The sequence below is a fragment of the Scyliorhinus canicula genome, chromosome 17 (assembly GCF_902713615.1).
Source record: "Scyliorhinus canicula chromosome 17, sScyCan1.1, whole genome shotgun sequence".
In the NCBI taxonomy this organism is placed as follows: Eukaryota; Metazoa; Chordata; class Chondrichthyes; order Carcharhiniformes; family Scyliorhinidae; genus Scyliorhinus; species Scyliorhinus canicula.
In genome coordinates, this window is record NC_052162.1 from 4,921,096 (window position 1) to 4,948,693 (window position 27,598).

A 27,598-nucleotide genomic window follows, 5' to 3' on the forward strand; every position below is an offset into this window, starting at 1 on the left:
ACCATGATCACATTTAACAACTCTTACATTGGCAACCAACTGCCTGCCCTTAACAAACCCTGTCTGGTCCTCCCCAATAACGTCCGGAACACAATCCTCAATCCTGGAGGACAACATTTTGGCCAACAGTTTGGCATCCACATTCAACAGGGATATCGGCCTGTAGGACCCTCATAGCTCCGGGTTCTTGTCCCGATTCAGAATCAGCGGAATCGTGGCCTGTGACATTGTCGGGGGCAGCACCCCTCTTTCCCTTGCCTCATTGAACATCCTCATCAACACCGGCCCCAATATCCCAAAGAACCTTAAGAACTCCACTGGGTAGCTGTCCGGCCCCGGGGCTTTACCCGCCTGCATGGCCTTCAGACCCTCCACTATCTCTCCCAACCCGATCGGGGCCCCCAGCCCTTCTACCAGCTCCCCGTCCACCTTTGGGAAATTCAGCCGCTCCAAGAAGTGCCTCATCCCCTCCAGCCCTGCAGGGGGTTCCGACCTGTACAGCCGACTGTAGCCTCCGTCGTTCCCTTAAAAGCCCTGCCTCTGGCGTCACCGCATACCTCCTAACGATCTGTAGTATCTCCTTTACCAGTCCGTCCGTCTCTGCCCTGTCCACCTTCTCCCTATGGGCCCGGATCGAGATCAGCTCCCCTCTGACCACCGCCTTCAGTGCTTCCCCGACCAACGCTGCTGAAATTTCCCCCGTGTCATTGACCTGCAGGTAGTTCTGAATACATTTCCTCAGCAGCTCGCACACCCCTTCGTCAGCCAAAAGTCCCACATCTAACCTCTAGTGCGGGCGCTGGTTACTGTCTTTACTAATCTGCAGGTCAACCCAGTGCGGAGCATGGTCTGAGATTGTGATCGCCGAGTACCCTGTGTCCACCACCCCAGCCAGTAAGGCCCTGCTCAGAATGAAGAATTAAATCGATTCTGGAGTAGACTTTATGCACGTATGAGTAGAGGGAGAACTCCTTCATCCTTGGCTGCCCAAATCTCCATGGATCCACCCCCCCCCCCCAACCCCCCCCCCCCCCCCCCCCCCCCCCCCCCACCTGCTCCATGAACCCTTTTAGTTCCTTAGCCACTGCTGGCACCCTGCCCATTTAAACTTGTACGGTCCAATCCAGGGTCAATAACCGTGTTGAATTCCCCTCCCATGACCAACCTGTGCGAGTCCAGGTCCAGTATCTTCCCCAGCATCCTCTTTATAAACTCCACATCATCCCAATTTGGCGCATACACATTTATTAATACCACCTGCACCCCCTCCAGTTTCCCACTGACCATAATGTACCGACCTCCCATATCAGAGACTATTCTACCCGCCTCAAACACCACCCGCTTATTGCTCTGAACCGCGACCCCTCTAGTCTTTGAGTCCAGTCCCGAGTGAAAGACCTGACTGACCCAACCTTTCCTGAAACTAATCTGGTCAATTACTCTAAGGTGCGTTTCCTGCAACATTACCACGTCCGCCTTCAGTCCTCTAAGATGCACGAACACACGTTCCCTCTTGACCGGCCCATTTAACCCTTGAACATTCCAGGTGATCAGCCTAGTTGGAGGACTCATTGCAACACCCCCCCCCCTCCCCCCCCTTCGCCAATCAGCCATCCCTTTTCTTGGGCCTGCCTCCAGCCCGTGCTCCGTGCCTCCACCGGCCCGCACCCAGGGGCAGCCTCTGCCCCCAACCTCCTCTCTATCCCTTCGCCCAAGTCCCTCCCTCGTCAGCAGAACATTTACCCCCTTCCCCCCCTAGTAACAACACTCTGTAACCCAACCCCTTTGATAAACCGAACATATGCACACCCCTAGCGCTTCCGTCAGCTAGCCCGCCCAGCTAGCTTGGTGGCCCCTATATCTGGCGCCGGATAGCCTCCCACCTATCGTTCTCCCCCCGCCCTCACCTACCCCCCCTCCCCCCTACCCCCCCCTCCCCCCTCCCCACCCCCAATTGACAACTCATACAAACATATTCCAACATCAAACAATCCCCACACAATTGCCCGACAGAAAAACACCAAAATCTAAACAAGCACACCTCCATCCCCCAACAGTGCAAATGGAAACCTTAACTCACTCAGCTCTGCCACTGGTCCCAAATCAATACAGAAGGCATTACAAACAGCTTCCACAAAACAAACAACAAGAAACCTTTCTTTATAAGAACAGAAAAACAAAAAAACACAAAACATGAACTTTGTAGCAAAGTTCAAAAGTTCTCAGTCCACCACCAGTCCTCTCCTTTTCGCGAAGTCCAGCGCGTCCTCAGGCGACTCGAAATAAAAGTGCTGTTCCTCGTAAGTGACCCAGAGACGGGCCGGATACAACAGTCCGAACTTCACCTTTTTCTTAAAAAGGATTGACCTAATCTGGTTGAAGCCTGCTCTTCTCCTGGCCACCTCCACACTCAGGTCTTGGTAAACCCGCAGGATACTATTGTCCCACTTACAGCTCCGTGTCTGCTTGGCCCACTATAGAATGCGCTTCTTATCCAAGTACCTGTGGGATCTCACCACCATTGCCCTCATGGGGGTCTCCCATTCACGGCTTCCTCACGTGTGAGCCCTGTCTACCTCCAAGGGTCGGGAGAATGCCCCATCCCCCAGCAGCTTCTCAAACATATCTGCGATGTATGCCCCAGCGTCCGCTCCTTCAGACCCCTCCGGGAGCCCAACGATTCTCAAATTCTGCCGGCGGGACCTATTCTCTCGGTCCTCCACCAGTCCCGTTTCTGCTTGGCGAAGCCTTCCTGAATAAGTTGCATCAGCTGCTCCGTTGACCGCTGGGTCGACATCCAGAGGTCCGGTCCCCCGCCATGCTGTCTCCCACTGCAGCTTCAGCCCAAGCCTTCTCTGTCTTTCTGTTTCTGCCTTTAGGAAATCTTCTAGTCCTTCTCTCCATGCACCAATGTGGAAATTCAGTACACAATTGCCTCTGTCTTCAGTTTTGCAATTCAAGTCCGGCAGAAAATCAGGGGAAAAGGTCCAAAACTCCGACCAGAGCGGGAGCCACCAAATGTGCGACTTACTCCTTCATAGCCGCCACCGGATGTCTACTCATTTTATTTTTAATCGCAAGAGATTTGCATCCTCAGCTTGCCAACTTCAGGGATGGTTTTAACCTCCAGGGCTTTCTCCAGCTCCTTGCCCCAAGACACATAGATATCTTGGGCCATTCTGCCCAACCGGTCCATTCTAGTCTTCATCATCTCACCCGACAATTAAAGTCATGGACCACTAAGACACAGAAAGTGCCCCTTCGGCCACTGTTCCTCTTTTTGGGTCCATCACAAAGGAATTACTGAGTGTCTTTAAGACAGAGATAGATAGGTTCTTGATTAATAAGGGGATCAAGGGTTATGGGGAGAAGTTGGGAGAAGGGGGGATGAGAAAAATATCAGCCGTGATTGAATGGCGGAGCAGGCTCGATGGGCCAAATGGCCTAATTCTGCTCCCATGTCATTTGGTCTTATGAAATGAAATAAAAACCAGCAACACTAAATAATTCATATTAATTCGTTAACAGTTATTTGTTTTGCAACATTACAAACTGTATACTATCTAACCCACACCACAGGGACAGCAGTGGTTAGAGAAGGCAGCTCACCACCAAGCCTTCTCAATTAGGGATGGGCAATAAATGTCAACATGGCTAGCGACCCTCATGCCGTGTGAAAGAATGCAAGAAAAAAATTCACTTTGTCCAACACACTACAAATACACACCATAAAACCAAACTGCAACACTTTGCATTGAAATGCTTCAAAATCACTCGGATCACTATTTGATTCACTTAATAATTCATCCCAGTCAGCATAATATCATTTTATGGATCTTCCTTACGTCATCATCATCATTATTAACAGGGTGGCACAGTGGTTAGCACTGCTGCCTCACGGCACAGAGGCCCCGGGTTCGAATCGCAGTCCCGGGTCACTGTCTGTGTGGAGTTTGCACATTCTCCCCATGTCTGCGTGGGTCTGCAGGGTAGGTGGGTTGGCCATTGCTAAATTGCCCCTTAATTGGAAAAAAATAATTTGGTACTCTGAATTTTTTAAAAAATCATCATTATTGGCGGTACCAATCATTCCACAAGTAATCGTTCTCAGTACCATCAAGCACTGGGGCAACATCCTGGTGGTTGATGGGAAATATTCGCACTGGAGTCCAGTTACTAGTGGTGTACCACAAGGATCTGTTTTGGGGCCACTGCTGTTTGTCATTTTTATAAATGAAATGGAGGAGGGCGTAGAAGGATGGGTGAGTAAATTTGCAGATGACATTAAAGTCGGTGGAGTTGTGGACAGTGCGGAAGGATGTTACAAGTTACAGAGGGACATAGATAAGCTGCAGAGTTGGGTTGACATTTTGGAAGGAATAACAGGAAGACAGAGTACTGGGCTAATGGTAAGATTCTTGGTAGTGTGGATGAGCAGAGAGATCTCGGTGTCCATGTACATAGATCCCTGAAAGATGCCACCCAGGTTGAGAGGGTTGTTAAGAAGGCGTACGGTGTGTTAGCTTTTATTGGTAGAGGAATTGAGTTTCGGAGCCATGAGGTCATGTTGCAGCTGTACAAAACTCTGGTGTGGAAGCATTTGGAGTATTGCGTGCAATTCTGGTCGCCGCATTATAGGAAGGATGTGGAAGCATTGGAAAGGGTGCAGAGGAGGTTGCCTGGTATGGAGGGAAGATCTTATGAGGAAAGGCTGAAGGACTTGAGGCTGTTTTCATTACAGTGAAGAAGGTTAAGAGGTGACTTAATTGAGGCATACAAGATGATCAGAGGATTAGATAGGGTGGACAGTGAGAGCCTTTTTCCTCGGATGGTGATGTCCAGTAAGAGGGTGCATAGCTTTCAATTGAGGGGAGATAGATATAGGACAGATGTCAGAGGTAGGTTCTTTATTCAGAGAGTAGTAAGGGCGTGGAATGCCCTGCCTGCAACAGTAGTGGACTCGCCAACACTAAACGCATTCAAATGGTCATTGGATAGGCATATGGATGATAAGGGAATAGTGTAGATGGGCTTTAGAGGGGTTTCACAGGTCGGCGCAACATCGAGGGCCGAAGGGCCTGTACTGCGCTGTAATGTTCTATGTTCTATGAGCACAGTGGGTGTACCGACACCTCAGGGACTGCTGTGGTTCAAGAAGACAGCTCACCACCACCTTCTGAAGGTCCATTGACCACGGGCGGGAATTTCCAATCGTTGGCCGGGCGCGACTGAAAAATCCTGCCCACGGTAAAAAAAAAAGAGGGTTGATTTATTTTGAAAACACACACACAAAACACAGGAAGGGGTTTTGCAATGGCTGCTCCTTCTGCACTCACACCATAAAGGAGAGATAAGGGGAAGGAAGGGGTATAGGGCAAGGCCAAAATAAAATAAGACTTAAGGTTTCATGTGAGCCCAGAGTCTAGAACCAAAAGTCCTCTTGTGTATTTCTTCAGAGGGTAGCATAGGCTAAAACTGTTGGAGGGTATTCCACCGTTCCAGAAGCAAGGATGCCCCTGATGGAAGAAGGCAAGCAGAGATGAATTAATTTGGGATTGATATATGGCTATGGGGAGAGCGCGGGGCAGTGGGATTAGTTTGGGATTGATGCAGGACTATGGGGAGGGAGCGGGGCAGTGGGATTAGTTTGGGATTGATGCAGGGCTATGGGGAGAGCGCGGGGCAGTGGGATTAGTTTGGGATTGATGCAGGGCTATGGGGAGAGCGCGGGGCAGTGGGATTAGTTTGGGATTGATGCAGGGCTATGGGGAGAGCGCGGGGCAGTGGGATTAGTTTGGGATTGATGCAGGGCTATGGGGAGGGAGCGGAGCAGTGGGATTAGTTTGGGATTGATGCAGGGCTATGGGGAGGGAGCGGGGCAGTGGGATTAGTTTGGGATTGATGCAGGGCTATGGGGAGAGAGTGGGGCAGTGGGATTAGTTTGGGATTGATACAGGGCTATGGGGAGGGAGCGGGGCAGTGGGATTAGTTTGGGATTGATGCAGGGCTATGGGGAGGGAGCGGGGCAGTGGGATTAGTTTGGGATTGATACAGGGCTATGGGGAGGGAGCGGGGCAGTGGGATTAGTTTGGGATTGATACGGGGCTATCGTGTGAGTTTGGGGCAGTGGGATTAGTTTGGGATTGATTAAGGGCCCGTATAACTCAGTCAGCTGGACAGTTGGCAGTGGATCTACTTCTGTTTAAAGTTTGCAGTTTCACCAGAGACCTACCATTTTGAATAGCCCCGGTTAATGTCCTCTCCTGGACAAATATTGATAGCCTGAGGGGGTTCATAGAATCATAGAATCCCTACAGTGCAGAAGGAAGCCATTCGGCCCATTGAGTCTGCACTGGCCTTTGGAATGAGTACCCTACCTAGGCCCACACCCCACCCTATCCCCATAACCCAGTAACCCCGCCTGGACAATTGATCACCGCCAATCCTGCAAGAGTCTTTGGACTGTGGGAGGAAAACGGAGCACCCGGAGGAAACCCACGCACACACGGGGAGAACGTACAGACTCTGCACAGACAGTCACCCAAGGCCAGAATTGAACCCGGGACCCTGGAGCTGTGAAGCAGCTTTTGTTACTTTTTCTTAATTGGCCGTGTTTGCACCAAGATGTTCCAACGTGCTTTGTGAGGAATGAACAGCGATGATTATTCGGCAGCTGATTTGAAGGGAACAAATCTCCCACTCACAGCGATGACAATAGTTGAAATGTCATCAAAGTAATGGATTGGGGGCTGCACCGTGGCGCAAGTAGTTAGCACGGTTGCCTCACGGCGCCAAGGTCCCAGGTTCGATCCCAGCTCTGGGTCACTGTCTGTGTGGAGTTTGCACATTCTCCGTGTTTGCGTGAGTTTCGTCCCCACAACCCAAAAGATGTGCAGGATAGGTGGATTGGCCATGGTAAATTGCCCCTTAATTGGAAAAAATAAATTGGATACTCTAAATTAAAAAAAAAAAGTAATGGATTGGATTTGAAAACTGTTTGGAAGGTGATATTTGCATCTCACTGGGATATGAACTGGAAAACAATATCTGAGCTGTGCACAAAAGGCTATACACAACCGGCAAGGTTAAACACAAACTGCAAGATCAGGAATAATTGCGTAATGTTAAAAATGGACTTCCGCCAGTCAAACAATTATTAGCGATTTGGTTGGTGAAGAATGTTGGCTGGGACACTTCCACCCGTTTATAAATGGTCACCCAAGGATACACAATTAGAATCCCGCCCAAAGTCCCATAACGAGTGTGTTTAACCGTGTGTTTCCCAGCGCCGAGAATCACATGGCTACACAGCGCGACTCGTGGCCTCAACGGGGAATGAACAGCCAAGACCACACATAGCCCCGTTTGGGCAATTCCGGCGAGTGGAGCTTGTTTTTAAAAAGGTGCCCCGATGTCTGAGGCCCCCGACGCGGTCCCGGCCTCCCCCAGCCCAAACGTACTATGGGACGGTCTCTGGTGCCTTTTGCTGCACCCCCCAACACCCACAAAGGCTCCCCCAGCACAATCATGCATGCGCACAAAATGCCAGCCTGGAAGTGCCACCCTGTCACCCTGGTAGTGCGCATGCCAGCTGACAGTGCCAACTGGGCATCTTGGCAAGGTAAGGCTGGCACTCAGAGTTGTCCGAGTTAAAGAAGGAGTATGAGAATGATTTTCACGATGCGTTAGGCAAAATAAAGGGGCCTCCTTTTATGACAATCGACAATGGTTTAATGGGACCTTTTAAATTAAATTTAAGATCTGTACATCCATAAGAACCATAGAATTCCTACAGTGCAGGAGGAGGCCGCTCAGCCCATCAAGTTTGCACCATCCCTCCGAAAGAACGCCCCACCTAGGGGGGCCGCTGTCATGCTTTATCCCCCCCCAACCCTAACTAGCCTGCACTAAAGGCAATTTATCATGGCCAATCCACCAAACCTGCACATCTTTGGACTGTGGGAGAAAACCGGAGCACCCGGAGGAAACCCACGCACACACGGGGAGGACGTGCAGACTCCGCACAGACAGTGACCCAGCCGGGAATCGAACCTGGGATCCTGGCGCTGTGAGGCAGCAACGCTGACCGCTGTGCCTTTGTGCCATGTAGATCCAGAGGCAACCCCTAATATATTTAGAGTGAGACCATTACCATATAGGGCTGGTTTTGCACAGTGGGCTAAACAGCTGGCTTGTAATGCAGAACAAGGCAGCCGCACGGGTTCAATTCCCATACTGGCCTCTCCGAACAGGCACCGGAATGTGGCGACTAGGGGCTTTTCACAGTAACTTCATTGAAGCCAACTTGTGACAATAAGCGATTATTATATTATTATTATAATACGCCTTGTGAGAAAGGGTGGACATGGATCTGAAGAGATTGGTAGAACTGGGTATGAACAAGCCAGTTAAATTCGCGGAGTGGGCAGCACCCGTAGTCCCCCTGATAAAGCCTGACAAGACAGTCCGCATCTGTAGAGACTACAAATTAGCAGCTAACTAAACTGCCAAGATAAACAAGTATCCCATCCCCAAGATTGAAGACTTGTATGCAAAGCTAGCTGCAGGTGGGTCCAATACAAAGCTGGATATGAGTCATGCATATCAGCAACTTGAGTGGGACGTGGGTTTCCCCAGGTTACATTACAATAAACACGCACAAAAATGTGTTTCAGTCTACACACCCAGCTTTTGGTGTGTCGTCAGTACGTGCTATTCTCCAGAGAACAATGGAAAATATACAGCAACGTCTGCCACAAGCCATAGTCTACCTGGCTGATGTTTTCCCAGCTGGATGGTCAGAAGCTGAGCCCCCAGCTAACTTTAAGAGAAGGTGCCAAAGAAATTTCAAGAGGCTGGAGTATGCCTCAGGAAGGAATTATGTACTTTTCAAGCCACTGAGATAGCCTATCCCTATCTAGGATATTGCGCAGATGCAAAAGGAAAACACCCTGAAGGTCAGAGCAATAAAGAAGGCTCCGCCCCCAGAAACACATCTGAGCTCAAGTGATTGATAGGAATGGTGAATCACTGTGGGTGTATTCTGTCACATTTCTCAACGTGATTGGTGCTTTTGCATTTGCTGCTAAAACACCGGCGTTGGGTTTGGATGACGTCCTAGAGAGAGAAGCTTTGAACAGAGTAAAGCTATTGTTATATTCATCGTGTTAATTGATGCATTTCGACCCGTCGAAGGAATTGGGGTTAACCTGTGACGCCTGTCCGGATGTTGTTGGTGATGTATTGGCCCATAAGGTGGATGGCAATGTCTGAAAGATCTATAGGGAATGTCTCGAGGACCTCCAAGAGGTCGGAAAATGCTACTCTCAGATCAAAACAGAAGCCTTTCAATAATATGTGGGGTGAAGAAGCTTCACCAGAGTATATACGGGAGGCACCATTGTTACCACCTGCAAACCACTCGAGTCTTTTTAAAGTTGAGAAGGCTCTTCAGCCAATCGCAGCGTCGGGTGCTAATTCATTCGGGGCAGCAATTCCAGCATTGGAGCAGGTCAGATCCTCTGTTGTCCAAAGTGAGGCACAGGATACAAAGAGGTTGGGCCAGTTTCTGAAGAAATGAAACCACACCATATACAAAAGTAACAAAGATGCCATCATACTTTGGGGTGTCAGGGTAGTCATCCCTGTACCAGGAAGGGAGTTTCTCCGGGGCGAATTGCACGGTGTCCAGCCGGCTACATCTAAGATGAAAAGGCTCGCTAGGAGTTACCTGTGGTGGCCAAGCATCGCTAGCAACACTGAGCGTCCAGTGAAACATTGTGAACAGTACCAATTGCAACAAAGATTGCCCGCTACAGCCCCACTGCATCCTTGGAACGGTCGGGACAGCCATTGGTAAGAGTTTGTGTTGATTATGTGGGGCCATTCTTCGGCACAATGTTTTTGCAACGTTGTCGCATGCCACAATTGAGAAATTGCGTCACTGTTTTTCGACCCACAGGAGGGGCTGGTTTAGCTCACTGGGCTAAATCACTGGCTTTTAAAGCAGACCAAGCAGGCCTGCAGCACGGTTCGATTCCCATACCAGCCTCCCCGAACAGGCGCCGGAATGTGGCGACTAGGGACTTTTCACAGTAACTTCATTGAAGTCTACTCGTGACAATAAGCGATTTTCATTTCATTCATTTCCTGACGTCATTGTGTCGGATAATGGAACACGTTCACGGAGGCTAAAGTTCAAAATGTCACCTCCTTAAATGGTACTAAGCAGATCAGGACGGCGCCTTACCACCCAGCATCCAACATCCCGGCTGAATGAGCCGTCCGAACCTTTGAGGTCGGCCTTAAGAAGCATTCAGGGGAGACCTTGGAGGCCAGAATCCCATAACTCCTTCTGGGCTACAGAATCACTCCGCACTCTGCAACAGGATCGCCGCCAGCAGAGTTCTGGATGGGCTGGAGTCTTAGGACCCGACTAAGCCTGGTGTTTCCAAATTTCCCAGGCAGAGGAAGGGCCTGTCAGTGCATCAAAAGAAATATCGTGATTCAGGCAAATCGGCAAGGTCGTTTTCAGAAATTTTGAAAGCGACTCGAGTTAGATCCTGGGAGTAATCAGAGAATCGTAGAATCTACGACACGGAGACAGGCCCTTCGGCCAAACTGCTCCATGCCAACCAAAAGGCCCATTTACGCTAACCTAATTTTCCTGCATTTGGCCCATATCCCTCTAAACCTTTCCTATTCATGTATCTGTTCAAATGCCTTTTAAATGTTGTCAATGTCGCTGCCTCAACCACTTCCTCTGGCAGCTCATTCCACATACGTACCACCCTCTGTGTAAAAAAAGTAGCTCCTCAGATTCCCATTAATTCTTTCCCCTCTTAACTTAAACCTTCTAGTTCTCGATTCCCCAACCCTGGGAAAAAGACTGAGTGCATTCACCCTATCCATGCCTCTCATGATCTTATTCACCTCTATAAGATCGCCCCTCAGTCTCCTACTCTTCAAAGAAAAAAGTCCCAGCCTGTCCAATCACTCCCTCTAACTCAGTCCCTTGAGTCCTGGCAACAACCTTGTAAATCTCTTCTTCACTCTCTCCAGTTTAATAACATCTTTCCTATAGCAAGACGACGAAATCTGAACACAATACTCCAGGTGCAGCCTCACCAACGTCCTGTGCAATTGCAGCATAAACTTCCCAACTTCTATACTCAATGCCCTGACTGATAAAGGCCAGCATGCCAAAAGCCTTCTCCACTGCCCTATCTATCTGTGACTCCATCTTTAGAGAACCTTGCACCTGAACACCAAGGTCCCTCTGTTCCAAAATATTCCCTAAAGTCCTACCATTCACCGTGAAAGTCCCACCTTGATTTGACTTTGCCAAATGCAACGCCTCACACTTATCTGTATTGAACTCCATTTGCCATTTCTCGGCCCACTTCCCCAGCTAATCAAGATCCTGCTGCAATTATTGATAACCTTCCTCACTCTCTACAAAAACATCTGTTTTAGTGCCATCTGCAAGCTTACTGATCATGCCTTGTACATTCTCATCCAAATCGTTGATATAGATAACAAACAGTTGTTGACCAAAAACAGGACCTTTGTCTGATAAAGCAGATGATGTGGAGATGCCGGTGTTGGACTGGGGTGAGCACAGTAAGAATTCTTACAATACCAGGTTAAAGTCCAACAGGTTTATTTCAAACACTAGCTTTCGGAGCGCAGCTCCTTCCTCAGGTTTACCTGGTGTTGTAAGACTTCTTACTGTGATAAAGCGGATGTACGAGGAGGAATCGGCCAGGAGCATGTAGGCCATTTACGAGGGCGAGAGTTGACCCAGCAGCCAGTACAGCCACCTGAAACCATGTTACCAGCAGGAAACAGTGAAGTGCCGAGCCAGCCAGGCCTGTGGTCCCCATGGATACGGATGAAGCTGGGTTATCAGCACCTGAGTCGATGCCGGGTGTGGTGGTTCCTGCAAAAAGCACCTCAGGAGGAGTCACGCCGCTCCGCTAGAAATCAGAAACCCCCTGAAAGACTCAATTTTGATGGACTGATCGCATGTGTTTTATGTTCTAATTATTGGGGACAGAGAAACGTAATTATTATTGATGTATAAAAGACCTTGGCAGAGGGAAGGATGTGATGTTGGTTCCTTTTATAGAACTCTGATAGCAAGAGCTGACCCACAGAACTGGGCTTTCACAAATGGTCATAGGTCCGGCCTCTCAGCTTCCTACCAAACCCAACTGAGTTAGTGTGTGCCTTACAACTTTGCTCTTTATTCTTGGGATATCAGAAAGGCTGCTAACCTCCCAAGCTGCTGTGGGCAGCCTCTCGAACTGGTGGAGTCGGTGTGGCGATGACAATTGTTGGGGAATACTACAGGATCCAGATTTGTTGAAGGATTGTGATATCTGTCCAGGGCAACAAGGTGGGGAAGCTGGAGGTGGGGAAGCTGGAGGCGGGGAAGCTGGAGGCTGGGAAGCTGGAGGCGGGGAACAGTGGGAGAAAGGTGAGGTTTCCATCATATCTGCTGGAGAATCTGGGGCTGGATTCTCCGCAGCCCTCACGCCGAAATCGCGTTGGGCGCGGGGTCGGAGAATCCAATTTCACACCGAAATTGGGCCCGGCGTTGGTCCGCCGATCCTCTGGGACCCGGGAATCGGCGCGATCGCGGAGTACTCTGCGCGGCTGGAGGCCTATTGCCAGTTCCCGTCCAGCGATCCTCCGCTCCCGACCGGCCAAGTTCCCGATGGCACGGAACTAACCACCTATTGCCGGTCGGGATGCAGGACTGAGTCTGCAGCCGCCCTGGTGGGGGAGGGGCAGTGGGATCGGACACCGGGGGGGGGGGGGGGGGGGGGGGCCTGATAGGCGGCTGGGGATCAGATCCGCGCGGTCTGATCTTCATCTTCGGGCGGACGGATCGGGGTGGTCTAGTTTTTATGTGAGTGTGTGTGTGTGTGTGTGTGTTGGGGGGAGGGGGTCAGATGTGGTGCAGGAGGGTGGGGGGAGATCTGTGGTACTGTTGGTGGTGCCATCGCTAGAACGGGAATTGTCTACCCTCTCCGGTTCAGATGGTTCAATATCTCTTGATATTGTGTTAGATGGATTTGGGACTCGACGTATGCCCAATGATTGATCCCCAACTTTGAGTAACTGATCAATATCACCACAAGGGTATTCCATCCTCTCAATGTGAGTGGTCCCGAGGAGAGGGGAAGGGTTCATTTTACAGTCACATTCTGCAGTAACTATTTGAGTGCTGTTGCTTATTAAATTGATCGTGAAATCAGACCTTTTTGAATTCTTTAATGAGAACAGAAGGTGTCTTCGTAATCACAGGCACTGAAGAATGAATGGAAAATCAATTACACACCGCTATTTGGATGAGAGCTGCTTTGATAGATGCCCATGTATCCAGGCGCCTGTCCAAGATAACAATGAACTTGATTTCAGGTTTGTGTAGACTGTGAGAAAAGTGAAAAAGAGAAAAGTGTCAAACCAGCTTGTTACCAATTAGAACGAAATGCAGAAAACCGTGTGAAATAAATCCTCTGATGATTGCTTTTCCCCACTTGGGTGACAGAGCGAAAGGTTCAGAGCCAACGGGAAGCTGAGCTTCAGCCCGTGGTCCACGTGCTAACGCAGACCACTAACACCACCCAATGACTCACTCCATAGTTTGTCTTCTATTTGAATGCAGTTCTCGGGATGTGTCCAAGGTCACTGCCTGTTTGATGAAAGTTCTGTTCAGCCGCCTGTGTCCTGAACAGCCGCTCAATTTACACAAGGTGACTTTCTCGGCTACTTCGGGGGATGGTCAGCTGTGCGGGATCACAGAATCCCGACAGTGCAGACGGAGGCATTCGGCCCATCGAGTCGGCATTGACCGTTTGGAAGAGCACGCTACCTTGGCCCACTTCCCTGCCCTGCCCCCATTACCCCACCCAACCTGCACATCTTTGGACTGTGGGAGGAAACCGGAGCACCCGAAGGAAACCCATGTAGCCAGGGGGAGAAGGTGCAGACTCCACACAGACAGTGACCCAAGGTCGGAATCGAACTGAGTAGTGACGTTGTGAGGCAGCAGTGCTAAGCGCTGTGCCTCCATGCCGACCAGGGCCACTTGTCTGCGTAATTGGTCACGAACACACTTTTGAAAGCACTTCCATTTCTTTAGCACTTTTCACAACTTCAGGATGTTTCAAAGTACTTTATAGCAAATTAAGTTATTTTAAACTATAGTCATTATTGTACTGGGCGAACACAGTAGTTAATTTGCACACAGCAAGATTCCAATATGGCAATAGTTCGTGTTCGAAAACAAACCATGCACAGTCATCCTCACCCGCTTCTCATAGCACATGACCACATCCACCATCCCCCTTCCCTCTCCCTGCTTTCCATCCCTCCCACTCCCCCACCCCTCATCCCCACCCCCCCCCCCCCCCCTCCCTCCTCCTCCCGCACCCTGCTCACCCCTCCCAGGGCCTGTATAACAGCACTCCAGGGGGATGGGACTGTGTTGACACTGTCAGCAAGGGGGTAATGATACTCCACAGAGAGCTGGGTACTCCTCAATCTATGCCCCAGTCTGACTCCTGTCTTTATGGCGAGTGCTCGCTCACACCCAGGACCCGGTGTGCCTGGGTGGAGGGAGGGAGGGAGCCAGGGCCTCCTATGTCCGGGGGGGGGGGGGGGGGGGGGGGGGTTTGGTGGTTGGCCAACATTGCGGACGGAAGTTGCTGCACAAATGTGTCCCCAACTGTCCCTCGCCCTCGATGGTGCTACCCCGACCTTCCCCACCCCTCCACCCAAATCTTCCGCGCCTCCTCCCCCCCTTATCCCCCTCCCCCCCAGGGTCCTCTCAGTGATCCCTGACCTGCTTATCCATCCATGCTCTACCGCTGCGTCTCGGCGTGTCCCCAGGATGCACATCAGAAGTTGGGACAGCCGGCTGCTTCCCGCGTCCCGTGGCCTTCCATGCCCCTGGTGAACAAACTCTGGGGGGCCTGGGGCTGGAGGGCCCCGACCCACTTGCCGGCGGCACATGCCCCACCGTGCCACCCTGCTCTGGCTGCTGGCTCCGAGACACACCATTGTCAGCGGGGAGGGGGGGGGGGGTCGTGGGGAACTGCTGGCAGCTGTTGCCACTCCAGAGGGTGGCTCTGGGTTGGCACCCAGGACTCCCATAGGGCCCAGGGGTTCTGCCAGGCCTTGCAGCTCCCCAATATCCGCACCGTGGTGCCAATGGCCTCGGCAATGCTCCTCAGTAACTGGGACATGCTCTGGAGCATCTCAGATATCCCCCCCTACGACTGAGACACTCTACACAGCAACTCACCAATGTCCACCTGGGACGAGTACACATCCCCCAGCGACTGGGACATGCTATCGAGGCGCTCAGCCACGGCCGTCACCGACTGAGCCATGCCATGGACATCTCCACTAATGGTTCTGACGGCGTGCACCATTGCAGTCGCCATCTCCTGCGCGCGTAGACTCTGAGATTCCTCCAATCAACTATGGACCTGCTGGAGTGTCGCTGACATCCCCCATTCCCCCTCTGAACATCATGGCCACACTCTGATCGACTTCATCATCTCCGGGTAAGCCTGGTCCTGAGGCTCAGCATCTGACTGGGATCCAGCAGCCCTCCGACTGCTGTCTCGCCGGGGGGGGGGGGGGGGTGTTCCTGCCTCCACCTGATGTACATCAGCAACTCTGTGGTGCTCGCCAGATGGAGCCTCAGAAGCCTGTCCGCTACTGTTGCCCTTCGAGGTGTGTGTCTCTGTGCTTGTGGAGGGTGGGGATTACAGCTGTGCCACGAATAGGGTGGTCTCCTCACCTCAGAGGTGTTCTGATGGGAGGCTGGAGAGGGGGGACCACCCCGGATGGGCCAGCACCGTCAGATGGAGGTCCTGCGGGAGAATGGACATGTGGTCAGAGGGAGGGATGGGTCAGTCTGGAGGACATTAACAACTCACTTGTGACTGGTCGTCCGGGTGGGGCCGGTGGAACCTCACCTCTGCCCCGTACGGCGACCTCGACGCCCGTGACAGATCTGTCCTGGACCACCCCCTCGACCTCCAGTTCCTCATAGGTGCCGAGGACTCTGCTATCTGCCACCCCGTTGCCCATCTTAGCCCTCTCCTGTCTGTTGTGGGCCAACTTCTCCTCCAGGGACACAGAGGGGGCATCGTGAGCTGCACGTGTCGTTCATCGTGGGGGTGGGGGCAGGAATGGGGCAGACGAGGGGGTTGTATGGTGGGTGGCACTGCTGGACATGTGTGGGCCGAGGCATGGGATGGTATTGGGCGGGAACGGTGCCAACCCACCACGCGGCCCGCTGGAGGATGTTGGTTTTCTCACTGACTGGGCGCACGTGGTCACGCTCCCCGAGATGACGTCACTTCCTCCCAGGCTGCCCTATGGCTGACCCTCGGGGGGGGGGGAACTGGTCATCCCGTCTGATCTCCAACACGTCCAACAATCTGACCAGGTCGGCATCCGCGAATCGCGGGGCCTGGTCTCCATGGTGACATGGCTGTCAGCTGTGTGGTGTTTGCTCTGCAAGGTTTAAGTGCTGCTCCCCCTGGGGGCTGACAGGTGCAATCCCAGCCCGGCCGGACAGTCATTTGCAGTGTGAAGCCCTGGGGACCTGGGCGGACCAATTAACGTTTTATAGGGGGTGGCCGCCTCACCGGGCTGATCATCGGGAATCTCGCAGCAGTTCCCGCTCACTACCACACTTAGAAACCTCTGCGTTAAATCACACCCATTAACTATGTTTCTCTAGGGCCAGCACAATGGTTAGCAGTGGAACTACGGCGCTGAGGACCCGGGTTCGAATCCCGGCTCTGGGTCACTGTCTGTGTGGAGTTTGCACATTCTCCCCGTGTCTGCGTGGGTTTCCCCCCCAACAACCTAATGCTATGCAGGGTAGGTGGATTGGCCACGCTAAATTGCCCCTTAATTGGAAAATAAAAAAAAATAACTGGATACTCTTAAATTTTTTTTTTTAAATGTGTTTCTCTCTCCACAGATGCTGCCTGACCTGCTGAGTTTTTCCAGCATTTTCTGCTTTAATTTTGCGTTTCCAGCATCTGCAGTATTTTGCCATCATAGCAGTCGCATTATTTGAGGTGGGAAGCTGGAAAAACGTATGAAGCTAAAAGAAGAGAACAATATACTGATAGGGTGGAGGGTGAGGGGATGTAGGGTGGAGTGTGAGGGGAGGTAGGGTGAGGGGAGGTAGGGTGGAGGGTGAGGGGAGGTAAGGTGGAGGGTGAGGGGAGGTAGGGTGGAGGGCGAGGGGAGGTAGGGTGGAGGGTGAGGGGAGGTGGGGGGAGGGCGAGGGGAGGTAGGGTGGAGTGTGAGGGGAGGAAGGGTGGAGGGTGAGGTAGGGTGGAGGGTGAGGGTAGGCAGGGTGGAGGGTGAGGGGAGGTAGGGTGGAGGGCGAGGGGAGGTAGGGAGGAGGGTGAGGGGAAGTAGGGGAGGGTGAGGGAAGGTAGGGTGGAGTGTGAGGGGAGGAAGGGTGGAGGGTGAGGTAGGGTGGAGGGTGAGGGGAGGCAGGGTGGAGGGTGAGGGGAGGTAGGGTGGAGGGCGAGGGGAGGTAGGGAGGAGGGTGAGGGGAGGTAGGGGAGGGTGAGGGAAGGTAGGGTGGAGTGTGAGGGGAGGAAGGGTGGAGGGTGAGGTAGGGTGGAGGGTGAGGGGAGGCAGGGTGGAGGGTGAGGGGAGGTAGGGTGGAGGGTGAGGGGAGGTAGGGTGGAGGGTGAGGGGAGGTAGGGTGGAGGGTGAGAGGAGGTAGGGTGGAGGGTGAGGTAGGGTGGAGGGCGAGGGGAGGTAGGAGGAGGGTGAGGGGAGGTAGGGTGGAGGGTGAGGGGAGGCAGGGTGGAGGGTGAGGTGAGGTAGGGTGGAGGGTGAGGGGAGGAAGGGTGGAGGGTGAGGGGAGGTAGGGTGAGGGGAGGTAGGGTGGAGGGTGAGGGGAGGTAGGATGCGGGGAGGTAGGGTGGAGGGCGAGGGGAGGTAGGGGGAGGGTGAGGGGAGGCAGGGTGGAGGGTGAGGGGAGGAAGGGTGGAGGGTGAGGGGAGGCAGGGTGGAGGGTGAGGGGAGGTAGGGTGGAGGGTGAGGTAGGGTGGAGGGTGAGGGGAGGCAGGGTGGAGGGTGAGGGGAGGTAGGATGGAGGGTGAGGGGAGGTAGGGTGGAGGGTGAGGGGATGTAGGGTGAGTGTGAGGTAGGGTGGAGGGTGAGGGTGATGTAGGGTGGAGGGTGAGGGGAGGCAGGGTGGAGGGTGAGGGGAGGCAGGGTGGAGGGTAAGGGGAGGTAGGGTGGAGGGTGAGGGGAGGCAGGGTGGAGGGTGAGGGGAGGTAGGGTGGAGTGTGAGGGGATGTAGGGTGGAGGGTGAGGGGAGGTATGGTGGAGGGTAAGGGGAGGTAGGGTGGAGGGTAAGGGGAGGTAGGGTGAGGGGAGGTAGGGTGGAGGGTGAGGGGAGGCAGGATGGAGGGTGAGGGGAGGTAGGGTGGAGGGTGAGGGGAGGCAGGATGGAGGGTGAGGGGAGGTAGAGTGGAGGGTGAGGTAGGGTGAGGGGAGGTAGGGTGGAGGGTGAGGGGATGTCGGGTAGAGGGTGAGGGGAGGTAGGGTGGATGGTGAGGGGATGTCGGGTAGAGTGTGATGGTGGTAGGGTGGAGGGTGAGGGGAGGCAGGATGGAGGGTGAGTGGTGGTAGGGTGGAGGGTGAGGGGAGGCAGGGTGGAGGGTGAGGGGAGGTAGGGTGGAGGGTGAGGGGAGGCAGGGTGGGGGGTGAGGGGACGCAGGGTGGAGGGTGAAGTGAGGTAGGGTGGAGGGTGAGGGGAGGCAGGATGGAGGGTGAGGGGAGGCAGGATGGAGGGTGAGGGGAGGCAGGATGGAGGGTAAGGGGAGGTAGGGTGAGGGGAGGCAGGGTGGAGGGTGAGGGGAGGCAGGATGGAGGGTGAGGGGAGGTAGGGTGGAGGGTGAGGTAGGGTGGAGGGTGAGGTAGGGTGGAGGGTGAGGGGAGGCAGGGTGGTGGGTGAGGGGAGGCAGGGTGGAGGGTGAGGGGAGGCAGGGTGGAGGGTGAGGGGAGGCAGGATGGAGGGTGGGGGAGGCTGGATGGAGGGTGAGGGGAGGCAGGATGGAGGGTGAGGGGAGGCAGGGTGGAGGGTGAGGGGAGGCAGGATGGAGGGATGGCTTCATTTGTTGTGTAAATTCCTTGTAACCAATCACGTGGCATCTTTATCAGAGCAGAGCAACCTGTGTGACAACCTGGGCCCAGTGAGGAGGAGGGGTCTGCGGTCTGGATAAGGAGGGGTCTGCAGTCTGGGTAAGGAGGGGGTCCGCGGTCTGCGTGAGGAGGGGGTCCGCGGTCTGGGTGAGGAAGTAGTCAGCGGTCTGGGTGAGGAAGTGGTCAGCGGTCTGGGTAAGGAGGGGGTCTGCGGTCTGGGTGAGGAGGGGGTCTGCTGTCTGGGTGAGGAGGGGGTCCGCGGACTGGGTGAGGAGGGGGTCAGCGGTCTGGGTGAGGAGGGGTCAGCGGTCTGGGTGAGGAGGGGGTCTGCGGTCAGGGTGAGGAGGGGGTCAGCGATCTGGGTGAGGAGGGGTCAGTGGTCTGGGTGAGGAGGGGTCAGCAGTCTGGGTGAGGAGGGGGTCTGCGGTCTGGGTAAGGAGGAGGTCAGCGGTCTGGGTGAGGAGTGGGCCTGCGGTCTGGGTGAGGGGGGGTCTGCGGTCTGGGTGAGGAGGGGGTCAGCGGTCTGGGTGAGGAGGGGGTCAGCGGTCTGGGTGAGGAGGGGGTCCGTGGTCTGGTTCAGGAGGGGGTCCGCGGACTGTGTGAGGAGGAGGGGGTCCACGGTCTGGGTGAGGAGGGGTCAGCGGTCTGGGTGAGGAGGGGGTCCGCGGTCTGGGTGAGGAGGGGACAGCGGTCTGGGTGAGGAGGTCAGCGGTCTGGGTGAGGAGGGGGTCCGCGGTCTGGGTGAGGAGGGGGTCCGCGGTCTGGGTGAGGAGGGGTCAGCGGTCTGGGTGAGGAGGGGGTCCGCGGTCCGGGTGAGGAGGGGGTCCGCGGTCTGGGTGAGGAGGGGTCAGCGGTCTGGGTGAGGAGGGGGTCCGCGGTCTGGGTGAGGAGGGGGTCAGCGGTCTGGGTGAGGAGTGGGACTGCGGTCTGGGTGAGGAGGGGGTCAGCGGTCTGGGTGAGGAGGGGGTCCGCAGTCTGGGTGAGGAGGGGGTCAGCGGTCTGGGTAAGGAGAGGGTCCACGGTCTGGGTGAGGAGGGGGTCAGCGGTCTGGGTGAGGAGGGGGTCCGCAGCCTGGGTGAGGAAGTGGTCAGCGGTCTGGGTAAGGAGAGGGTCCGCGGTCTGGGTGAGGAAGTGGTCAGCGGTCTGGGTAAGGAGAGGGTCCGCGGTCTGGTTCAGGAGGGGGTCCGCGGACTGTGTGAGGAGGAGGGGGTCAGCTGTCTGGGTGAGGAGGGGGTCAGCGGTCTGGGTGAGGAGGGGGGACAGCGGTCTGGGTGAGGAGGGGGTCCACGGTCTGGGTGAGGAGGAGGGGATCAGCGGTCTGGGTGAGGAGGGGGTCCGCGGTCTGGGTGAGGAGGGGGTCAGCGGTCTGGGTGAGGAGGGGGTCCGCGTTCTGGGTGAGGAGGGGGTCAGCGGTCTGGGTGAGGAGGGGTCAGCGGTCTGGGTGAGGAGGGGGTCAGCGGTCTGGGTGAGGAGGGGGTCCGCGTTCTGGGTGAGGAGGGGATCTGCGGTCTGGGTGAGGAGGGGGTCCAAGGTCTGGGTGAGGAGGGGTCAGCGGTCTGGGTGAGGAGGGTGTCTGCGGTCTTGGTGAGGAGGGGTCCGAGCTCTGGGTGAGGAGCGGTCAGCGGTCTGGGTGAGGAGGGGGTCGGTCAGCGGTCTGGGTGAGGAGGAGGTCCGCGTTCTGGGTGAGGAGGGGGTCAGCGGTCTGGGTGAGGAGGGGTCAGCGGTCTGGGTGAGGAGGGGGTCAGCGGTCTGGGTGAGGAGGGGGTCCGCAGCCTGGGTGAGGAGGGGGTCAGCGGTCTAGGTGAGGAAGGGGTCCGCGGTCTGGGTGAGGTGGTCAGCGGTCTGGGTGAGGAGGGGGTCCGCGGTCTGGGTGAGGAGGGGGTCTGCGGTCTGGGTGAGGAGGGGGTCCGCGGTCTGGGTGAGGAGGGGGTCCGCGGTCTGGGTGAGGAGGGGGTCCGCGGTCTGGGTGAGGAGGGGGTCCGCGGTCCGGGTGAGGAGGGGGTCCGCGGTCTGGGTGAGGAGGGGTCAGCGGTCTGGGTGAGGAGGGGGTCCGCGGTCTGGGTGAGGAGGGGGTCAGCGGTCTGGGTGAGGAGTGGGACTGCGGTCTGGGTGAGGAGGGGGTCAGCGGTCTGGGTGAGGAGGGGGTCCGCAGTCTGGGTGAGGAGGGGGTCAGCGGTCTGGGTAAGGAGAGGGTCCGCGGTCTGGGTGAGGAGGGGGTCAGCGGTCTGGGTGAGGAGGGGGTCCGCAGCCTGGGTGAGGAAGTGGTCAGCGGTCTGGGTAAGGAGAGGGTCCGCGGTCTGGGTGAGGAAGTGGTCAGCGGTCTGGGTAAGGAGAGGGTCCGCGGTCTGGTTCAGGAGGGGGTCCGCGGACTGTGTGAGGAGGAGGGGGTCAGCTGTCTGGGTGAGGAGGGGGTCAGCGGTCTGGGTGAGGAGGGGGGTCAGCGGTCTGGGTGAGGAGGGGGTCCACGGTCTGGGTGAGGAGGAGGGGATCAGCGGTCTGGGTGAGGAGGGGGTACGCGGTCTGGGTGAGGAGGGGGTCAGCGGTCTGGGTGAGGAGGGGGTCCGCGTTCTGGGTGAGGAGGGGGTCAGCGGTCTGGGTGAGGAGGGGTCAGCGGTCTGGGTGAGGAGGGGGTCAGCGGTCTGGGTGAGGAGGGGTCCGCGTTCTGGGTGAGGAGGGGGTCTGCGGTCTGGGTGAGGAGGGGGTCCAAGGTCTGGGTGAGGAGGGGTCAGCGGTCTGGGTGAGGAGGGGGTCCGCGGTCTGGGTGAGGAGGGTGTCTGCGGTCTTGGTGAGGAGGGGTCCGAGCTCTGGGTGAGGAGCGGTCAGCGGTCTGGGTGAGGAGGGGGTCGGTCAGCGGTCTGGGTGAGGAGGAGGTCCGCGTTCTGGGTGAGGAGGGGGTCAGCGGTCTGGGTGAGGAGGGGTCAGCGGTCTGGGTGAGGAGGGGGTCAGCGGTCTGGGTGAGGAGGGGGTCCGCAGCCTGGGTGAGGAGGGGGTCAGCGGTCTAGGTGAGGAAGGGGTCCGCGGTCTGGGTGAGGTGGTCAGCGGTCTGGGTGAGGAGGGGGTCCGCGGTCTGGGTGAGGAGGGGGTCTGCGGTCTGGGTGAGGAGGGGGTCCGCGGTCTGGGTGAGGAGGGGGTCCGCGGTCTGGGTGAGGAGGGGGTCCGCGGTCTGGGTGAGGAGGGGGTCCACGGTCTGGGTGAGGAGGGGGTCAGCGGTTTGGCAAACGGTACCAAACACTGGAGAGGGCGAGAATGTCTACCTACCTTGGAATAGCCGTCATGTACGTGAGGACCTTCTGAATGACCTCTTGTGAAATCTCGCTGAAGCAGGGGTATTCGGGAAAGGTTATAATCACAGCACCATCTTTCCCTTGTCCACCTATTGTAAACAACACCAAGTATCAGAGTCACGTCACTGTGGCCAGTGCTACAGTTTGATGCATTGACAAGACAGCTACAGAGGTTGCTTGAAGGAAAGGTGTGGGGGTGGTGGGGGTGGCGGGTGGCGGGGGCGGGGGGGGACGCAGACGCTCATGTGGAACATAAACACTAACAGGGATCTGTTGGGCCGAATGGCCTGCTTTTGTAGTGTAAATCTTTTTTTGAAATGTATCTATCTTCTAATTTTCAACATTGTAATAGGCACCACGGTAGCACAGTGGTTAGCACTGTGGCTTCACAGCATCAGGATCCCAGGTTCGATTCCCCACTGGGTCACTGTCTGTGCGGAGTCTGCACGTTCTCCCCGTGTCAGTGTGGGTTTCCTCCGGGTGCTCCGGTTTCCTCCCACAGTCCAAAGACGCGCAGGTTAGGTGGATTGGCCATGGATTAGTGTCCAAAAAGGTTAGGAGGGGTCATTGGGTTACGGGATAGAGTGGAAGTGAGGGCCTGTACAGGGCTCCACCCTTGGCTCCGCCCATGGCCCCTCCCACTACTGGAAGTATAAAGTGCTGCAGCCTTGTGAGTCTGCCCTCAGTTCTTCTGGTCGCAGGCAGGCTCAGTTGTAAGTCTATTAAAGCCACAGTTTATTTCCTCTCGTGTCTCGAGTGAATTGATGGTCACATCACCCTCTTCAACACTTTGCACCATCGTCCTTCCTCACTTCCATAGACTCCGTCCTCCTCCATAATCCTGCTGTAGACCGCTGAACTGACCCCACTTTCCAACCACCCGCCCCCAACCAACAGCACCTCCTCCAACAACGAGGAGGACGGTGGCACTGGAAAGGTCGAGAAGAACGTTCTTGCGAATTTCCACACCTGCATATACCTGAAGCCCTCCTCACGCTAGAGCCCAAACTTCACCCCCAACTCCTCGAGACTCACAAATTGTCCCCTCCAGAAACAAATCCTTCATCTCTTTTACCCCTTTCTCCTCCCATCTCCGGAACCTCGCATCCATTCTCCCTGACTTAAACTCATGATTCCCTCTTATCAGCATCGCCCTCCAACCGACTGCTGTCGAAATCATCGCCAAATCTTCAGCACGGCTACCACTACAGGATTGCCGAGTACTTTCCCCCCTCTGGGCAAACGGTAGCGGTGCCATTGCCAGTGCCCGCAACCCCGACCATTTACATGAACCCGCCTCCATCCGTACCCACAAAGCCTCCTTCTCCTTACTCCAGCCCCGCACCTTCTCCACATTCTCTGCCCAGTAATAGTACAAGTTCGGAAGCGCCTAACGCCCCGACTGCCACCTCTTTTGGAGCACTGCCTTCCTTTTCCTGGTTACCTTCCTGCCCACACAAACAAGACCAGCCTGTCCACCCCTCGAAAGAATGACTTTGGTAAAAAATGCCCGGCAGACACAGGAACAGAAACAGGAACCGTGGCAAAAATGTTCATTCTTACTGCCTTCACCTGACTTGCCAGCGACAGAGGGAGACTGTGCCATGTCCCCAAGTCCTCCTCCACTCTCCCCACCAAGCGTGTGAAATTAAGCTTACAAAACCATGCCCAGTCCCGGGCGACCTTCACCCCCAAAACCTAAAGTGAGTTGTCGCTACTCGAAATGGCGACCCTCCCCTTCCCATTCCCGCCCCTGCACCTGGGGAAGACGCCACAAAATATTCACTCTTCCCCAAATTTAATTTATACTCCAAAAACGCCCCATTACGCTCCTCACCGACCAGGTCTGGGATATACAGTGGCAGATCATCTGCGTACAGAGACACCCCATGCTCCACCCCCACTCACTAAACCCTTCCATAAATCTAAACCCCTCAGCACAATGGCCAAGGGCTCAATCGCCAATGCGAAACGAAGAGGGGACATAGGGCTTCCCTGCCTCCTTTCCCGAAATACTGGGATGTACCCCGAATTATATGCTGTAAATTTGATGTAATTCCACACAGTACAACCTTCCTTAATCCCATTTGAATCGAGATATTCATCCTACTTGCAGATTGCTGTGAAGTGACTGCAGTATTGCTGGAATGTCAGGATGATTAGAAGAAAATTGCTTTTCCACTTAATTACTTTCCAACAAGTCTTTATGTGTTTTTGCTCACCACACACTTTCTCGATTATCTACAAACTGCTCTATGTCAGGGAGGACTGCATAAGGAGGACTTCCTTTCTTTATAATAAGACGGAGAAGTACATTCATAATAATAATCTCTATTGTCACAAGTAGGCTTACATTAACACTGCAGTGAAGTTACTGTGAAAAGCCTCTAGTCGCCACACTCCGGCGCCTGTTCGGGTACACAGAGGGAGAATTCAGAATGTCCAATTCACCTAACAGCACATCTTTCAGGACTTGTGGGAGGAAACCGGAGCACCCGGAGGAAACCCACGCGGACAAGGGGAGAACGTGCAGACTCCACACAGACGGTAACGCAAGCCGGGAATGGAACCTGGGACCCTGGCGCTGTGAAGCAACAGTGCTACCCACTGTGCTACCGTGCATTAATGAGAGTCTTTAAAATTGTAAATGGCTTCAATGGGGTAAACGTACAAAATATAAGACTATTATGAATAAATGTGTAAGGAATTCAGGAAAACCCTACTTACCCAAAGAGCAGTGTGACACATTTAAGGGGAAGCAAATGATGGAGAAAGGAATAGAAGGAATTAAGACCATAAGACATAGGAGCAGAATTAGGCCACTCGGCCCATCGAGTCTACTCCGCCATTCAATCATGTCTCATATTTTTCTCATCCCCATTCTCCTGCCTTCTCCCCATAACCCCTGACCCCCTTATTAATCAAGAACCTATCTATCTCTGCTTTAAAGACACTCGGTGATTTGGCCTCCACAGCCTTCTGCGGCAAAGAGTTCCACAGATTCACCACCCTCTGGCTGAAGAAATTCCTCCTCATCTCTGTTTTAAAGGATCGTCCCTTTAGTTGGGAAAGTTTAATAGGGTGAAATGTAATGGGAGGTGGGTCATGTGAACCCGGGGTCATGCACTGGGAATCCGAGTTCAAATCTCACCGATAGGAATTTTAATTCAATAAAAATCTGGAATGAGAAGCCTAATTATGACCATGAAACCACTGTCGTTGTTGCAAAAACAATCTGGGAGTTGGTTAGGAAATTAAAAAGGAGGACCGCAAGAGCAGTTAGGATCACTCCCAGTTCCAGGTGCTTGTGAGCATAGGAATAGGAGGATTGGGGGCAGGGGAGGTGGGGGGGGGGGAACGACCTGAGGGGTGGCCCAAATTGGAAGGAGGTAAAGTTGGTACCAGGAAGTAAAGTGGGACCAGAAGGCAGGAAAAAGAAAGCATCGCGTATACATCGAAGAATGTGGAATGTTGTTTTTGCAGTGTGTTTTGTGGCCTGGAATGTGCTGCTGGTAAGGGCAGTTGAAGCAGTTTCAGTAATAATTTCCAAAAGGGATTCGGGTAAATACTTGCAAAAGAAATCATAATTCTCCTCATCTGGCCTCAGTTTCTTTTGTTGATTATGATACATGTGTGCTCTCTGATTACTGATCCTCGCTTCCAGTGAAAACAGCTTTTCCTTATTTCCTCCATGAAAATGATTTTGAACACCTCTGTTAACTCTCCTCTTAACCATCCCGGCTTGGAGGAGATTAGCCTGTTTTCTCTGGGTAACTGAAGTCCCTCATCCTTCCTACCACTCCAGCAGATCTCTTTGGCACCCTCGCTAAGGCCTGGATATCCTTCCTGAAGTGCGGAGCCCGGAAACGGCCACCGTATTCCAAGCCTATCCAGGGATTTGTGAATGTTTAGCATCGTTTCTGTGTGGCATTCCAAACCTCCATTTAAAAGTCAAGAACCCAGTGTACCTTTTATCATAGAATTCACAGTGCAGAAGGAGGCCATTCGGCCCATCGAGTCTGCACCGGCTCTTGGAAAGAGCACCCTACTCAAGGTCAACACCTCCACCCTCTCCCTATAAGCCAGTAACCCCACCCAACACTAGGGGCAATTTTGGACACTAAGGGCAATTTATCACGGCCAATCCACCTAACCTGCACATCTTTGGACTGTGGGAGGAAACCGGAGCACCCGGAGGAAACCCACGCACACACGGGGAGAACGTGCAGACTCTGCACAGACAGTGACCCAAGCCGGAATCGAACTGGGGACCCTGGAGCTGTGAAGCAATTGTGCTATCCACAATGCTACCGTACTGCCCAACATTTATATAAAAGGCTTCTTAACGTGTCCTGCCTGCTGCAAAGATCTGTACAGTATCTCTGCCCTTGTGCACACTTTGAAATTGTATCATTTAGCTCCCATTGATATGGTTTGAAACGGGTTGCCCATCGGGCAAACTCTAAAGAATGGACAAGTCAGTCTCGGGACACAGCTAGCTTCACCTTTTCCAAAGAGAAGGCGAGTGAGAATGGGTTTCGCTTTAGAAAACAATAAGATGCGATGAGACCCAATTTGGATGTGTCAACTGATGAAGCGCATTGATCGCCAATTGCTTTGCCAACCCAGATTCTCATCATGTCTTATTAACAACTGTTAAGTTATTATTCATGAGTTACAGATCTCCCACACAGGTGAGTATCACGTTTTTGTAATCCATAATGAAGTCGAGAGCCTGGTATCAGATTAATTTCAGGAGACAGGTCAAACGGAGGTGATGAAATTCACCTGGAAGAAAAGCAAACTTTTTCTTCAGATCTTCACCAATATCTTTCATACAAATGGAGTTGAGGATTTCTGGTGCAAGGTCACCTGTAAGGGAAAAGATATGTTCAATATTAATTATGATACAATGGACTCCTCTGATTCGAGCAACGACAACACAAACGTGATCACGCGGGTGTGGTGACAGGTCCACAGCCTGAGGTGTTAACTGTTTCCCTCCTCACCGATGCTGCCTGCCCTGCTGAGCATTGCAGCATTTTTCTGTTCTTATTTCTGCTTTCTAGCATCCGCAGTATTCTGTGTTTAAATCACACCTT

At 54.1% G+C, this 27,598-nt stretch overlaps 1 protein-coding gene across 2 annotated transcripts in view; it reads right to left on the reverse strand.

Moving 5' to 3' along the window:
• The window catches only part of mcf2a (MCF.2 cell line derived transforming sequence a), a 212,208-nt gene that overhangs the window by 141,890 nt on the left and 42,720 nt on the right, over positions 1-27,598 (reverse strand). The window contains exons 2-4 of one of the 2 annotated variants that reach the window (XM_038775496.1): positions 27,285-27,368; positions 22,471-22,585; positions 13,349-13,439 (exon numbers count right to left, since the gene is read on the reverse strand). In XM_038775496.1, coding sequence (XP_038631424.1) covers positions 13,349-13,439; positions 22,471-22,585; positions 27,285-27,368 — 290 coding nt within the window. Of the gene's footprint in view, positions 1-13,348; positions 13,440-22,470; positions 22,586-27,284; positions 27,369-27,598 lie in introns of those variants that run through there. The other variant, XM_038775498.1, reaches the window with a different exon arrangement.